Source organism: Pleurodeles waltl, chromosome 2_2 (genome assembly GCF_031143425.1).
Source record: "Pleurodeles waltl isolate 20211129_DDA chromosome 2_2, aPleWal1.hap1.20221129, whole genome shotgun sequence".
Lineage (NCBI taxonomy): Eukaryota > Metazoa > Chordata > Amphibia > Caudata > Salamandridae > Pleurodeles > Pleurodeles waltl.
This window is the reverse complement of record NC_090439.1, coordinates 802,578,496-802,594,746: the sequence shown is the minus strand read 5'-3', so window position 1 is coordinate 802,594,746 and position 16,251 is coordinate 802,578,496. Positions and strand designations below refer to the sequence as shown.

At 44.6% G+C, this 16,251-nt stretch overlaps 1 protein-coding gene across 2 annotated transcripts in view; it reads right to left on the bottom strand.

The window, feature by feature from the left end:
* Nucleotides 1-16,251, bottom strand: part of E2F5 (E2F transcription factor 5) — a 178,045-nt gene that overhangs the window by 78,939 nt on the left and 82,855 nt on the right. The window contains exon 6 of one of the 2 annotated variants that reach the window (XM_069220425.1): nucleotides 6,598-6,844. In XM_069220425.1, coding sequence (XP_069076526.1) covers nucleotides 6,598-6,844 — 247 coding nt within the window. The remainder of the gene's footprint in view (nucleotides 1-6,597; nucleotides 6,845-16,251) is intronic. The other variant, XM_069220427.1, reaches the window with a different exon arrangement.

Here is a 16,251-nt window from a genome sequence, read left to right as displayed (position 1 = left end):
CTTTGCATTTAAAAAAATGTTAGTGATATTTAGAGAGAGAGAGAGAGAGAAAGAGTAATACAATCTTGGAAGCTTCTAAAAAAGTAGTCTTCCCTACAGGAGACAGAGCTAATTTCATAATGTTAAGTACTACACTGAGTAATAAGGTTCATTTAAGTAGTGGGCCACAATGCCACTTAAACTATTTAAAAAAAAATATTCATACAGAGGGTACACAACACTTGATATTAGATACATTTTCATTCTTACTACTGGAGAAGAGTGAAAAAACAACTCAGAAGTATTTGGAGAAAGACTTGAGAAGGCAACTAGGTGATGATGACTTGGCGGCAATCTTTCTTCAGTTACATAAATCAGTTGATGTTATATCAGTATGGCATACCAGAAAAGATACATGTCTGGGACAGAAGGAAGACTGAGAGGTGTGGGGAGGAGGACAATTCTTTACATTTATTTTGGAGATGTCCAAAGAAACAAGTTATAGACTTGTAACTACAGTTCTCTGGCATTAGTATTGTACATAGATTTACATGCCTAACTCAATCATTCCTAGTCGTCAAGTTGGAGTCCCACAGTAATTTTAAACAACAGTAATGGTATGTAAAGTGCCTCTAGACATGTGAAGAGTGTATTTACAGTAACCCAGCCACCTACTTAAAAAGAGACTAAATTCATTTGGGCAAAGCATACAAGTTTCCAATGAAGGTCCGTCTAATACCCGCCTACGGGCATCTAATTTAATGCTAGTATGGTTAAACTAGGAAAAGCAGCTCAAAGAAACTAAACAGCAATAAATATGATGGCAAGTCAGTTACTTCCATAACTGTCATAAATTCATGTTGCAAAATAATATGCCTTCTTTCAGAAATTACTTGAAATCTTGCTATTTTTATAATTTTGTAGGTATAATTTCAGAGAATAACTTTAGGAAATCCCATAAGCACCAGTGAGTGTCTTAATAAACGTTTTAAGTCTGAGGTATGTAAGCATATGTTGCGCAAACCTTATTTCCCAATCCCACGCATTCACCTAAATTCTTGTTTGGGTAGGGCGCATTGGGAACTTTGGAGTAACTCCAGAGAAGGACCACTGTTAGAAGAAAGGAACTATTCACTAAAAGTCCTGTACTTCTTCTCTTGGCTTATAGATTTTGCCTGATAATATACACTGGAAAAACACTTGAGGGTTCATACCATTAGTCCTGAATCTACAACCATAATACTGAAATGGGCACATATTGCAGAATTAGAAAATCAATATGGGACTAAAGAGCCAAAACTAAGTTGCCAAGCATCATCATTGTGGCATTTTATTGAAGCTCGCGTACTGACAATGTAGAGGGAATGGCTGCTTCATCCATATGGTGGGTTTTCAGTTGAGTCCCTTCTAGGACACTTTCTTCTACTAGCAAATCTAAAATCTCTCCTTTGATTCTGGAATTATGTTCGGTCATCTCTCCACACCGAGTTCCTCATCCCCTTATTTCGGCAATTACCACTCTTGAACTTTCCCCTTCTGCTCTAGTAGGGTCTTGCTCCTGACACTGAGGGAGTGTTGGGAGACTAGCTAAGATCTGTGTAGAAGGTTTCTGCAAATGGTGCTCCTCAGTCACAAGTTGGGGTAGCAATCTCTTGACATTGAGTGAAGGGTGTCAACATTAATCATAATTTCAATGTTAATTAAGGTCATAACGCTGCAGCATATCTCGACGTTTCGAGCAACCTTCGACCCTGCTTGCAGGTAGGTCGCTCCCCGCCTTGCCCTCCGCGCCACGTCCTTCTCCCGTCCTCTCGCTCTCCAAAACCCCGCCGCTGCGTCCCCTGCACCCCCTCCCGCCTCCCTCCTCCTTTCGCTCACCTTTCTTCGCTCTCCAAGACCCCGCCGCTGCGTCCCCTGCGGCCCCTCCCGCCTCCCCCCTCCTTTCTGTCACCGGTCTTCTCTCTCCGTTCTTCTCTCACCTTTCTTCACTCTCCAAAACCCCACCGCTGCGTCCCCTGCGGCCCCTCCCGCCTCCCCCTCCTTTCTCTCACCGTTCTTCTCTCACCTTTCTTCACTCTCTGTTCTTCTCTCACCTTTCTTCGCTGTCCAAAACCCCGCCGCTGCGTCCCCTGCGGCCCCACCCCCCAGCCCTCTCATAGGACAGGCCCTCCCACCTCCCAGCTGCCACTCCCACCCTCCCCTCCTCTTATGGCAGCCGCGGCGTGCTAGCTAGGAGCAACCTTCGACCCTGCTTGCAGGTAGGTCGCTCCCCGCCTTGCCCTCCGTGCCACCTCCTTCTCCCGTCCTTTCTCTCTCCAAAACCCCGCCGCTGTGTCCTCTGCGGCCCCTCCCGCCTCCCCCCTCCTTTATCTCTCCGTTCTTCACTCTCCGTTCCGCCGCTGCGTCCCCTGCGGCCCCTCCCGCCTCCCACCTCCTTTCTTTCACTGTTCTTCTCTCTCCGTTCTTCTCTCACCTTTCTTCACTCTCCAAAACCCTGCTGCTGCGTCCCCTGCGGCCCCTCCTGCCTCCCCCCTCCTTCCTCTCTCCGTTCTTCTCTCACCTTTCTTCACTCTCTGTTCTTCTCTCACCTTTCTTCACTCTCCAAAACCCCGCCGCTGCGTCCCCTGCGGCCCCACCCCACAGCCCTCTCATAGGACAGGCCCTCCCGCCTCACAGCTGCCACTCCCACCCTCCCCTCCTCTTATGGCAGCCGCGGCGCAGGCGCGCCAAAGTTAAGCCCGTTTGCGCCTGTCCGCGCCTAGAGCCAGAACCCCTGGCCTTCCCAGACACACCTACTCCCCCCTCACCCTCAACTCCCTCAACCCAGGCCCCCCACCCCACATGCACCACATCTAGCCCCACACACACTCATGGCCCCTTCACCTGCTACACCTGCCACTTCTCCTGCTCGTCATCCCTCACCTCACCCTCAACAAACACAACATCCCCAACACAAAACTCACCCACCCTGCCCCTACCAACCAACCCCGCAGCACACCAGCCCACAACCAGAACACACCCCGCAACAACACCCTCACGCAGCACACCAACGCCACCCACCACAACCACCTGAACTGCCTGCTACTCAACATCCCACAACTTCACAAACATGCCATAGAACTCTGGGATCTCATCACTACACACTCACCTGACATCGCCTTCCTCACAGAAACCTGGACCAACCTCTCCTTAGAACCAGACATAGCCATAGCCACCCCCCAAGGGATACAAACTCCAACGCAAAGACCGCCTAAACAAGCCAGGCGGGGGCATCGCCATCCTACACAGAGACACCATCAAAGTCACCACCAGCTCCCAAGACACTATCGGCAACACTGAACACATGCACTTCCTCGTCCACATCAACAACTCCTCCACCCTCTGAGGTACACTAGTCTGCAGACCACTCGGACCACGCCCCGCCTTCTGTGACACCATCGCAGACAGCATCAGCCCGTACGCCCTCACCTCCACAGACTACATCATCCGCGGTGATTTCAACTTTCACTTAGAAAACCCACAATACCACAACACCACCTCATTCATAGACAACCTCAACAACCTCGGACTCAAACAACTGGTCACCGCACCCACCCACTCAGCAGGACACACGCTGGACGCAATCTTCACTTCAAGCCAACACATAGCCTACACCCACACCACTGAACTCCCCTGGACAGACCACCGCTGCGTCTACTTCTCCTTCACCAAACTCCCCCCACACACTACCATCAACACACCACACCCTACCGCATGTGGGACAAGATCCCCACAGAACGTCTAAACTCCCAACTGGCCTATAACCCCCCCCACACCAACGACCCCAACGCAGGAGCACACAACCTCTCCAAATGGATCACTACCTGCGCAGACACAATAGCACCCCTCAGAAGACACATCACCACCCGCAACATCAAGAACGCCCCATGGTTCACCCCTGAACTCCAAGACTCCAAGCGCAAATGCTGCCAAGCTGAGAAAATATGGAGAATAGAACCCTCCTCAACCAACTTCTCCACACTCAAAACCAACATTCGCACCCATCACCAACTCATACACACCGCTAAAAGAGTTCACTACAAGACACGCCTTGACAACAACTCCCAAAACAGCAAAGAACTCTTCACCATCATCAACGAACTTGCCAAACCCAAAGCCAGCAACATAGACCCCACACACACACACAGCCCCTATGTGACGCCCTTTCCAACCACTTCCTCCACAAAATCCTGGACATCCACAACAGCTTCACATCACACACACCCACCCACCACACATACCCCTCTCCCACCCAACTCAACCCCCCTCAAAACCCCACCACACTATCCACATGGACCCCTACCACACACGAAGAAACGGAAAAAACCATGAACTCCATCCACTCCGGTTCCCCCTCCGACCCCTGTCCACACCGCATCTACAACAAAGCTAGCCCTACCATCGCCCCCATACTCTACAACATAATCAACTCCTCTTTTGACTCCGCCACCTACCCAGACCCCTGGAAGCACGCAGAAATTACCGCTCTGCTAAAAAAAAAAAAAAAGCCGACCCGGAGATCCTCTCCAACTACCGCCCCATCTCCCTCCTCCCGTTCCCCGCCAAGGTTGCAGAGAAATTAGTCAACACTCGCCTATCCCACTTCCTCGAAGAAACCAACACCCTTGACCCCTCACAATCTAGGTTCTGCAAGAACCACAGCACAGAAACCGCCCTCATCGCATGCACTGACGACATCAGGACCAAAGTCGACAAAGGCGAGACCGTCGTTTTGACACAGTCTGCCACCACACACTCCGCACATGCCTCCACAACAAAGGAATCCGCCACAAGGCCTTAGACTGGCTTCTCCTCCTTCCTCATCGACCGAACCCAGAAAGTCCGCCTCCCGCCCTTCCACTCCAACACTACCAAGATCACCTGCGGAGTCCCCAAGGGTCCTCTCTCAGCCCCACACTCTTCAACATCTACATGATCCCCCTAGCCAACATTCTCCGAGCACACAGAATCACCATCCTCTCATATGCAGATGACACCCAACTCATCCTCTCCCGCACCCGCAACTCCACCACCGCCAAAACCAACCTCCACGCCGCTCTCCTAGACACCACCAACTGGATGACCACTAACCATCTCAAGCTCAACTCAAACAAAACCGAAGTCATCATCTTCAGCCCCAACAAAACCACATGGGACGCCTCCTGGTGGTCCACCGCCCTAGGCCCCGCACCCACCCCTGCAACCCACGCACGCAACCTCAGCATCATCCTCGACCCCGCCCTCTCCATGACACAGCAAATCAATGCTCTAACCTCCTCCTGCTTCCACACACTCCGCACCCTAAAATAATCCTTCAAATGGATCCCCCCAGAGACCAGAAAGACAGTCACCCACGCACTCATCAGCAGCAGACTGGACTACGGCAACGCCCTCTACGCCGGCACCACACTCAAACTCAAACGCAAACTCCAAATAATACAGAACACAGCCGCGCGCCTCGTCCTCGGCCTCCCCCGACACAAACGAATCTCACCACACCTCAAATCCCTACACTGGCTGCCCATAGACAAGAGAATCACATTCAAGATCCTCATCCACGCACACAAATCCCTCCACAACACCGGCCCAACCTACCTCAATGAAAGAGTAAACTTCCACACTCCCACACGCAACCTCCAATCAGCCGACCTCGCCTAGCCACAGTCCCCCGCATCCTGCACACCACCTCAGGAGGCAGGTCTTTCTCCTACCTCGGCCCCAAAACCTGGAACTCCCTCCCCACTGACCTTCGCAAAACCAAAGACCTACTAGTCTTCAGAAAAAACCTCAAGACTTGGCTGTTTGACCAGTGACCTTCCCTGCCCCCCCCACCCCAAGCGCCTTGAGACCCTCACGGGTGAGTAGCGCGCTCTACAAATTTCTTTGATTGATTGACGTTTAAGCCCTCAGTGTTGTAAAATGGTCTATAGTGGAGAACCTAATCTAACTGCTACTGTACTGGCCGTTGGAAAAGCATGCCCTCAAAGTCAAATCTTCTCTAAAACGATTGTGATTTATTCTGTCTGACTCTATTTCATTTTTCCCTTAAGAAAGGAAGAATTAAATCCGTTATTTTGGGTCTATTGCTTGTTCAATTTTCAATTATATTTGTATATACTTAAAAAGCAAAATACTGCATGTAAGCAGGAATATGCACTAATGTAGCTTTGAAAAGATACTTATATATATATTTTTTAAACTGTTTGGGAATTCTACACACAGGGCGGCTTATCACACATTTATGTCCACTAATGAAGTTCTCAAGATAGGAAAAAAAATAGATTCTTCCAAACACAACTCAAGAGGAGAAAGTCTCCCAAGCTAAAAAACTTTACGTGGAAATGGAATAGAAAAATGAGGTTAGACCAAGGGTAATGCACAAATTTATACTGTATTCTATAAAGAGATTATGTTTACTCGAAGTTGTACATTTTATCTGAGCTTACATACTTAAAGGGGGTTAATACCAGTTAATGATCTGTACGATCACTGTTTTGAATAAACTAAATGTTTTCTATCCTGTCAACCAGGACATGCAGTATATTTTGATCAAATAAACGAAGAATGCTAAATAGCAACCTTTACCAGAAGATGATTCTGCAACTGGTGCACACTGGATCTCTTGCTTTGTTTGGGTTGGAGTTTGTGGTGAAGCAACTGGTCTTTGTGGAGTCACGGGGGTTGCAGTCTGCGTTAGGTCATCAGGTGGGGGAACTGGAAACACTACTGGCTTGGATGAACTGCATTCTTTATTAATTAGCAGCACATGGATAGGTCCTGAACGACTCTTCAGGTTTATCTGGTATTTTTTCTGTCCACTTTGCCCCTAAAAATAAAGGAAACAAAATACAATAATTCAGGAGCTATCAAACAAATCAACAGCTCTAGGTAATGAAGCATGCCTTAGAAACTGTTCACTTGAAACCAATAACTTTGGTTAGACCTCACATGAAAAGTATGACAAAAATCATGATCAGTTTTAAAGCAATTTCCCGAAAGTAAATAGAGACATTTGAAGTAAACGATCACATAGTCACCAAGTAATACGAGCACAGAGGCTTCAAGGACTTAGTTACACACTTACGTGATACCTCCACTTACAATGTGTGGTCATTCGAAACCTGCAGGCCCCTCAAGTAACTCCTTGACGCTATCAACTGATAAATTCCCCGAAGATAACATAAATTACATTATGAGAGAGAGTACTAGATAACATTTGGCTCCGAGTATATTATGAGAAGTCTTTCCTAAACCGATTGTCAGATTTTCCAGCAACAGCAACGTTCCCAAAATGATTATATATGGTAAAAGACCATGTTACTTATATGTATTCCATTAATTAATGCACGCTCGAAACAGAAAGACTTTAAGAGTCAAGTGTAATAATCGAAAACCACCACTAGATGGCAGGAGAGTGCACATCATGAAATCTACAAATACAAGCTGCAACTAATCAAAATCCATACATAACACACGCACGTCCATCGACGTCTTATATTTTGGCTTTTACTCAAAATCCTAACGAACATACACCCAGGAACAGGGGCAGCAGCTGGCAACCTCACTACAGATCTGTGAACATCTGTGAAATGTGCTGTATTCCCATTAATTCGTTTCTTATTTTCGTTCACACAAATCCCTATGTTGACTTACTACGTAAAGGTTAAAAACCAATGTGTTTGTGACGCTCTTTGCCCAATCTGCATGAAAATTTTGCAGACGGACTCCTAAATTTTGTACTGTGTCTGTCCAAAGAGTTCTGCAAATTGGTCAACTTGGGCTAAAGTGATTAACAAAACAAACAGAGAATCTGCTATCGAGTGATGCATCAACCTTGTGAATGGAACTTAGGGCCATATGTACGAAAGCTTTTTCCCATAGACACAGAATGGGTAAAATCCTTTCGTACATCTGGCCCTTAGAATTGTAAAATGGTATTAGCGAATAATTGGGAAGTTTTTCAACCAGGGGGTTTGTAGAGCAACCTTAATAGTGAAGCAGATCCTCACAACCTCCATTGTCCACCTCCAACTCCCCCCAACATTCTGAGAGCTCTTAATATACATAGAACACCCACGCCTTATGTCCCTACTTTCTACTACAACATTCCACCTATTTAGAGACGTATACAAAACTACACATTCCTCTTTCAGCAAACAAAAAATACAAAATTATAATCATATACAATAAGTGTCTAGGTTGCCTTTTACATCTTCTATAATTTTAGAGCATATGATACAAGTGTAGTATTTGATGTAACATTCAACCACCAAACTTTACTCAAAGATTCACCCACACTAATTGTAGACTGTTCTTCCAACACCACTGTACTGTTCAGCAATAGCAATGCGACTCATATGGTAAATACTACCATCATCTAGCTCCACAGTTCTAAGCATAACTCTCACTACGTTCTTGGGAGAACTAAATGTACTGTTTACTCTTCCAAACTTTCTGACAATTTTGGCACAGACCCACTCACCAACTTTTAAACGTACATCAATCATCCTCCCCTGGTGTCAAAATAATTCTTATTCTTATCATGAGATGCCAAAATAGTTTCATCACGTCTTTAAACATTCCAGCCCAACACTTTTCCTTTCTTCATCTGTCCTGGATTCACATTAGAATGTGAATGACGCCCTCTCGTCAATATAAATGGACTTTTGTAAAACAATCAATGTGGAGTTACCTTATATGCCCACAATCTCCCCTTGAATTCAAAATCCATCTTTGATCATTAAATTTGCCCTTTCCACATAAGCATTTCCCCTAGGGTGATAATGCTCAGTGAATATCTATTCAATTCCCGCACGTCATAAAACCTTTCATTGCTTCAGACTGAAATTGCCCTTCTTTGCCTTTTAAATGAAAACCAGAAAACCCTCTCTCAGAAATACCTCATCAAGAAACTCAATTACTCTCTTAGTAAGTATCTTCTCCCCTACACACAACTCAATCCACCTTGAAAACATATCCACTAACACAATGATGTAATTACACTCACCATCACACCACGTAATGATGCAACATCATCCCACGGTAATTTGAGACACCCGAAAGAACTCATGGGAAGAGTCAGAGTTTTCTGAGACTTGTCAGCACTCTCACACTTTATACAAGCCCTCACAGATTTCTTGGTCTCTAAATATACCTTAGGCCACCAATATAAAGTCTTCACACTTTGTTTGATTCGTGTTATTCCAGATTGCCCTTCTTGAGAAACAGATACAATCCTTACCCCAGGAATTCCTAACCTTTTGATTTCTGTGGGTCCCCACTTAATCATTACATTGGCATTCAGGGAGTTCCACTGAGTCATTGGCGAAAGCTGGGGAACCCGGTCTAGTATTTTCAATTATTTGAACTGCAGAACAATATACAACAAATACAAAAAAGGGAATTCATCAAATAAATACAAAAATGATTAAACATCATATTTAACTCACAACTAAATACAAAAAATAATATTAATATATATAGGAAGGTTGGAGTTAATCTAAATTCAGTTGAGGTCACTCATCATTCATACTAATTTCAGTTCAATGAAATTGGACTGCTCCCATGACTCAAGCTAAGAACACTAATTACATTTTTAGTCTCCTATTTCAAATTCCTTCACATTTACAGAAGATTTTACAATTTTCAATTGTAAATTTTGCTTCTTTTGTGTATATACTGTTTATTGCTCTGTTAATATTCGTTAATTGTCCATGCAGCAGCGGACCCCCTGATTAGGCATCACAAACCCCAAGAGGCCCCCAGACCACAGGTTAAGAACCACTGTCTTACCCTGACATCACTGGGCAGGATAACTTTATTACATTCCGAAATGAACAAACCATCAACACTTAACTCACCACACACTTCCCAAAATGCCCTCAAATCATTTAAAAGATTAGCTTTCACATCTTTATGCAACCACTCACCACCCTTTCTGTCACGGTCTTCAAATTTTAATGTTTACTATATGTTTCCATCCACTCGTCCTTCTGGAAGCTATCACTTACGTTCTTTTCCACAAAACATCCCGCCACACAGAAATCATTCTAAGGATGCTGAACAACTTCCTTGAGAGGAATTCTGCGAGAAAAAAAAAACCTGCAGTGGGATTGCTGGCACCAGGCACATACTGAACTTCAAACAGGAAATCCATCAATTGCATTAATGATCTTGCTATCCTAGCCGAGGCTATAGACAACCCTTCTGTGGTTAATAATTTTGTCAAGGGTATGTGATCAGATCTTAACACAAATTTACTTTCCCCACAAAAATGTACAGAAGTGTTCCAAGGTCCACACACATGCTAATGCTTTCCTCTCTATCACAAAGGTAATCAATCACAACTCCATAAACACATTCACTCTTCTGTGTAAGGACACTAACCAGACATTTCCCACTAACATCTGTTGTCACAATGGCTTGTGCCATAGATCAAAACTACGTAACATGGGTGCCTTACATATTGCAGATTTAATCTCCACAAATGATTTCTGACAAGCGTCAGACCATTCAAATTTGGAATTATTCCTTAACAGTAAAAGCATGTCATGAGTTTTGTCGGAACATTTTCAAAAAACTTCGAGTAAAACCCAGCCAATCCAGGGAAGTTCTGAGCTCATTCTTAGATTTTGGTGCCAGAACTTTGCTCATCGCTTCAATGATAGGTTTGATCCCACAATCCCTTATTGGATTTTCCAAATAAGTGACTTTTTTCCACTATCCTGCATTTTCTAATCACAGCTGTCAAAAGTTGTTCTTAAAGAATACCCAACACTTTCCCTCAACACTTTATCATGATATTTTTCTATTCCGCCGCGTCACTAAAATATCACACTGCAAAGAATAATACTACATGCATATCACCAACTGTTTGTTAGCCTCTGAAACACTGCAGCACCTGATGGTGATCCAAAAGGCATGCATCAGAATTGGTAACATCCAAAAGGTATACAAAATGCATTTAGATCCCTGCTAAAAGGGTTCAAAGTTATCTGATGATATGCATAAGACAGATCCAAAATGGAAAATCATTTTGCATGCCGAGTAAGAGACATTTCATCAATCCTTGGTAAAGGAAACTGATCCACCACAAAATTGTAATTTAATCATCTCATGGCCACACACAAACCTTCCCTTTAGTTCCCATTAGCACACCGTAAAGGAGAAAACCATGCTCCTGCTTCAACTGTTCAATAACGTATGCGTCTCTCAATTTTTCTAATTCTTAATAGACCTCTTGTCATACTATGAAAGGAATATACATCTTAGGTGTGGCAACAGCTTTCAGTCTAATCTGGTAAGAAAAACGTATTTTCAAATGTTCCCAATAAACACAGAAGGAAACTCCTCCAACACCCGCTTTCTAGTATTTTATCGATCACATGCAACCTAAACTTGTTCGTAACTATTGGAACTGAAGACTATGACCAATATCCTTCAATCCTCCATCCTACCACTGATAGACCATACTTAGTTACATAAAACATACACAAAGCATGTGTGTTCTTAACCCCTTCGGTGCCATGGACATAAACATAACGTCCTGGCATTAGCGCTCCCCCATGGGTCTCAAACTCACACACCCCGGGCTGGGATGGCAGCTGAAGCGCTTCCACGGCCTTTCCCAAGCCACCCTTGCTGCTCTTGGGCATCTAATGATGTCAGCACGCACCGCATGCTGACTTCATTAGAGACACCCAGACACGCTGGAAGCCTTTTACTTACAGCGCGTTCAGAAGTAAACAAGGTGAGTTTCTCTTGCGGCTGGTGGGGGAGGGGAAAGATGTCTCCTCTAAAAGAGGCATCAGGGGAAAGGAAAGGCCCCTTGGAGCAGATCAGTCAATTTCTTTTAGGTCCATCTGCCCCAAGAGGGGCAGAAGCCACTAAGGCGCAAGGGATTGTTTTGTTTTGTGTAGGAGGGCAGGCACCTTGTGCAAGGGTCGCCCCACCTCCCGAAAGGGGTCACATAAGTGTTGGCCATTTCTGTCCCCCTTGTGGGCAGATCAGCCTATTTTCTTTAGGGCCATCTGCCCCAGAACCCATTATATACCAGGGAGTTTTTGTTCATTTGTTTTGTTTTTGTGTGGGAAGGTGGCCTCTTGGACAAGGGTCACTCCCCAAAGGAGGGCATAGTATTGATGGCCATTTCTGGCCCCCTTGGGAGCCGATCGGCCTATTTTTTTTTATGCTCTTTGGGGCAGAAGCTATTAGATACCAGGGAATTTTTATTTTTGTTTTTTGTGTGGAGGGGTGGCCCCTTAGGCAAGAGTCACCCCTCTGCCCCACTAGGGGGCACATAACCTTTGGCCATTTCTGCCCCACTTGGGGGCAGATAGGCCTATTTTTTTAGGCCCATTTGCCCCCAAAGGGGCAGAAACCACTAGACACCAGAAAAAATGTCTAAATGTTTGATGGCGAGGTGTTTGACGACTGGTGAAGTATTTGCATTTGTGATTATAATGTTTTATTTATCCTTTTTGTTCAAAGCTTCTGATTCCTATGCTGTGACTCATTGCGGTTTTGGCAGTGATTTACCTGCAGTTTACATAGTTGCATGTTTTGGGTGAGAAAAAAATATTTACTCCAGATGAGTATTGTTGCCATGCATGAATGACTTTTTTGTAAATGGTGTACTAAATACAGGATTGTGTGTGAGATTGTCCTTATATTTGTGCACAATATTTGTGTTGTCTTATGTGGAATTTTCTTTTCTTTTTCCTTTTTAGTGGGATATCATTGGTGCTTGCTGTGTCTTTGCAGAGTAGTTGCTGGCGAGTCTAACTTTATTCAAAGTGGACACTGTTGCTTGGACAATCCGCTCTAACCGTAAAAGCTATCCAAGGGAGCTTGTATGTAAAAATTTTCAGAGGGGACAGTGCAGTGCCTTGCACAGTGATGAGTTGCTAGCTGTGAAATTTACAGACAGGAGGGATGTGTACATGCTAACCACCATCCATGATGAGCGTACTTTCCCTGTGGCTGTTTAGGGTCAGGTTGCTGAAGGGTACAAACCTGGGTGCATTTTAGACTACAATAAGCACATGGGTGGTGTAGACTGAGTAGATGAGACATTGGAACCTTACACTGCAGTTCGCAAGGCACACGTTTGGTATAAAAATTTGGCTATATATCTCTTCTATTTAGCAACATTTAATGCTTTTAATGGGTACAAGAATTGTTCCCCTGAGTCAAAGATGACATTTGTTACATTTCAGGAGTCTGAGCTAGAGAGCCTTGCTGTGGTGGAACAGGCAAGAGTTCCTAGAAAAGCAGTGGTGGAGGATGTGGCTAGATTGAAAGATCACCACCTTCCTGATCACATTCCACCCACACCCAAAAAAGACTTTTCAGCTACGAAATTTAGAATCTGTGCTTGAAGAGATATCTGGAGAGAGACTCGTATGTACTGCCTGACTGCCCTCCTTTGTGTGGCCAGGTGTTTCAGAAGTTACCATACCTAAAAGAATTACTGGGAACTACCGTGAGCGTAAATATAAACTGCCTGTTCTATACTGTTTTATATTTTTTGTTACGTTTCACGATTGGCATTACTGTCATGCATTTAGTTAGAGCTTTTGGCTTTGCAGTTTTGTACTTACTTATAATTAGTTAGTGTATTTTTTTTTTTCGAACAAAAAAAGGTGACGGTGGTGTGCGTGAAGTGGTGCTTGGCTGGCGGTGTGCGTGGAGTGGCACTTGCCTGGCAGTGTGCATGGAGTGGCGCTTGCCTGGCGGTGTTTGAGATCTGGCATGTGGCTGCCAGTGTAAAAAGTGACTTGCTGTTGGCCACTACAACACAGTACTAGCCAAACGCCAGTCAACAGACTCCATCAGTTGCTGTGTCATGCATGTGGGCGTTTGAAAGTGATGGGCCCTGAAATGGCGCGGTCTGTGGATGCGGGTGTTGTAATGTACTAGGCCCGCGGCTGGCAGCGTGAGTGGTCTTGTAAATGTCCTGTATATGATGTGTATGAATGGACCGTAAAGCGGTTGGTGCCTTGACGTGGCTTTACATCTCATGAGCTGTGAGTCAATGGTTCAGTTTTGTGGCCTTTCTGTTATTAACAGTGCATTTCATTTGTGTGAAATCTCTTGGGGGGGGGGGGGGGGGGGGGGGGGGGGGAGGGAGGGGGAGAGAGGGGGAGAGAGAGAGAGAGAGAGAGAGAGAGAGAGAGAGAGAGAGAGAGAGAGAGAGAGAGAGAGAGAGAGAGAGAGAATCAAAATAAAAAACAAAAAAAAACGATCAGCTGTACTCAGGCGTCGAAGCACACCCGTCTTTTTACAATTTGAGTGTTTGGAACATCACAGAAGTAAGAGTCTTGGTAGCGTGCTCGCTTCTTCTCTAGGGAAAAAGTATGATAAGTTTGAAAATTAGACTCCCAGTGAGGTACAGGAAGGTGTGGCTTGCGTGGATCTCCCAACATTTTCTTGCCCAGACTCCTCTGCAAACCTCAAAATATGCTTTCAAAAAAAGAACATTTTCCTCACTATTCCTTGTAGGGTCACCCCTCTGGCACAAATTTCCTACCACCCAATGTCTCCCAAGTAAAATGATACCTCACTTGTGTGGGTTCCCAAAGCAGAGTCCGCATAAAAATTAAATAAAAAAATTGTGCTCATCAACTCTCTGTGATATCCCCTCAATCTCTACAAGTTTTTGGCCCTTCCCTGTTGCAAGCACTTGGACCACGAACACAAGTGGTGTATGATGTTTATCAAGAGACTAAGGGGAACACTGGGTGGTGGGAAATTTGTGCCGGCGCGTTGATCCTACAGAGAAATGTGAGAAAAATGTGCTTTTTTAGCTAAATTAGAGGACTGCCGGGGATTCTGGCTAAGAAAACATTGGGGGATCCACACAAACGACAACTCCCTGGACTCCACTGGGTGTCTAGTTTAAAAAAAAAGGTCTGGGTTTAGTAGGTTTCCCTAGATGACTGCCATGCCTGGGACCAAAAACGCTGGTGCCCCTCCACCCCTGCAAAAACAGGTAGTTTTGTAATCGATCATTTGGATATGTCCACAATCCATTTTGGGGCATTTCCTGTCGCGAACTTTAGGCCTACTCACACAAGTGAGGTACCATTTATATCGGGAGATGTGCGGGAATGCTGGGTGGAAGAAAGCTTATGCTCCCCTCAAATTCCAGAACTTTGCAGCACCGAAATGTGAGGGAAAAGTGCTTTTTTAGCCACATTTTGAGGTTTGCGAAAGATTCTGGGTAACAACCTGGTGGGAGCTCCACAAGTAATTCCATCCTGGGTTCCCCTAGGTGTCTAGTTTAAAAAAATGCATAGGTTTGGTAGGTTTCCCTAAGTGAAGGCTGAGCTACAGCCCAAAATCTACACCTAGCCACTTTCCAAAAGACAAATCAGATTTCAAAGTAAAAACGTGATGTTTCCATGGTGCGTTTCCTGACGCAGGCACTAGGCCTACCCACACAAGTGAGGTACCACTTTTATCGGGAGACTAGGGGGAACACAGAATAGAACAAGTGTTATTGCCAATTGTCTTTCTCTGCATTTTTTCCTTCTAAATGTAAGACAGAAGTCTATTTGAGAAATGCCCCGTAATTAACATGCTAGTATGGGGACCCCCGAATTTAGAGATGTGCAAATAACCACAGTTTCTAAAGTCCTTATCTTGTGCTCATTTTGGAAATACAAAGGTTTCCTTCATACCTATTTTTCACTCTTTATATTTTACCAAATAAATTGCTGTGTACCCGGTATACAATGAAAACCCATTGCAAGGTGCAGCTCATTTATTGGATCTGCATATCTTGGGTTCTTGATGAACCTACAAGCCCTATATATCCCTGCAACCGAGAGTAGTCCACTAGACTTTGAAAAATCTGCCATCGCTGGAAAAAGTTACAGAAGAAAAGGTAGACATAAGTGCCTGTTTATTTCAACTCAATGTCAATATTATTTTTTTATTCCAGCTGTTACTTTCTGTAGGAAAACCTTGAAGGATTTAAACATATGACCCCTTTCTGAATGTAGAATTTTGTCTACTTTTCTGAAACGTTTAGCTGTCAGGGATCCACCATTGGGTTCATACCCATTTCTGTCCCTAACTGGAAGGAGGCTGAAAGCAAAAAAATAGTAAAAATGGGATATGTCCCAGTAAAATGTCAAAACTGTGTTGAAAAGTGTGGTTTTCTGCTCAAGTCTGACTATTCTTGGAATCAAAGATGACGGCATCTCAGTGGAAATTTCCCATATGCGT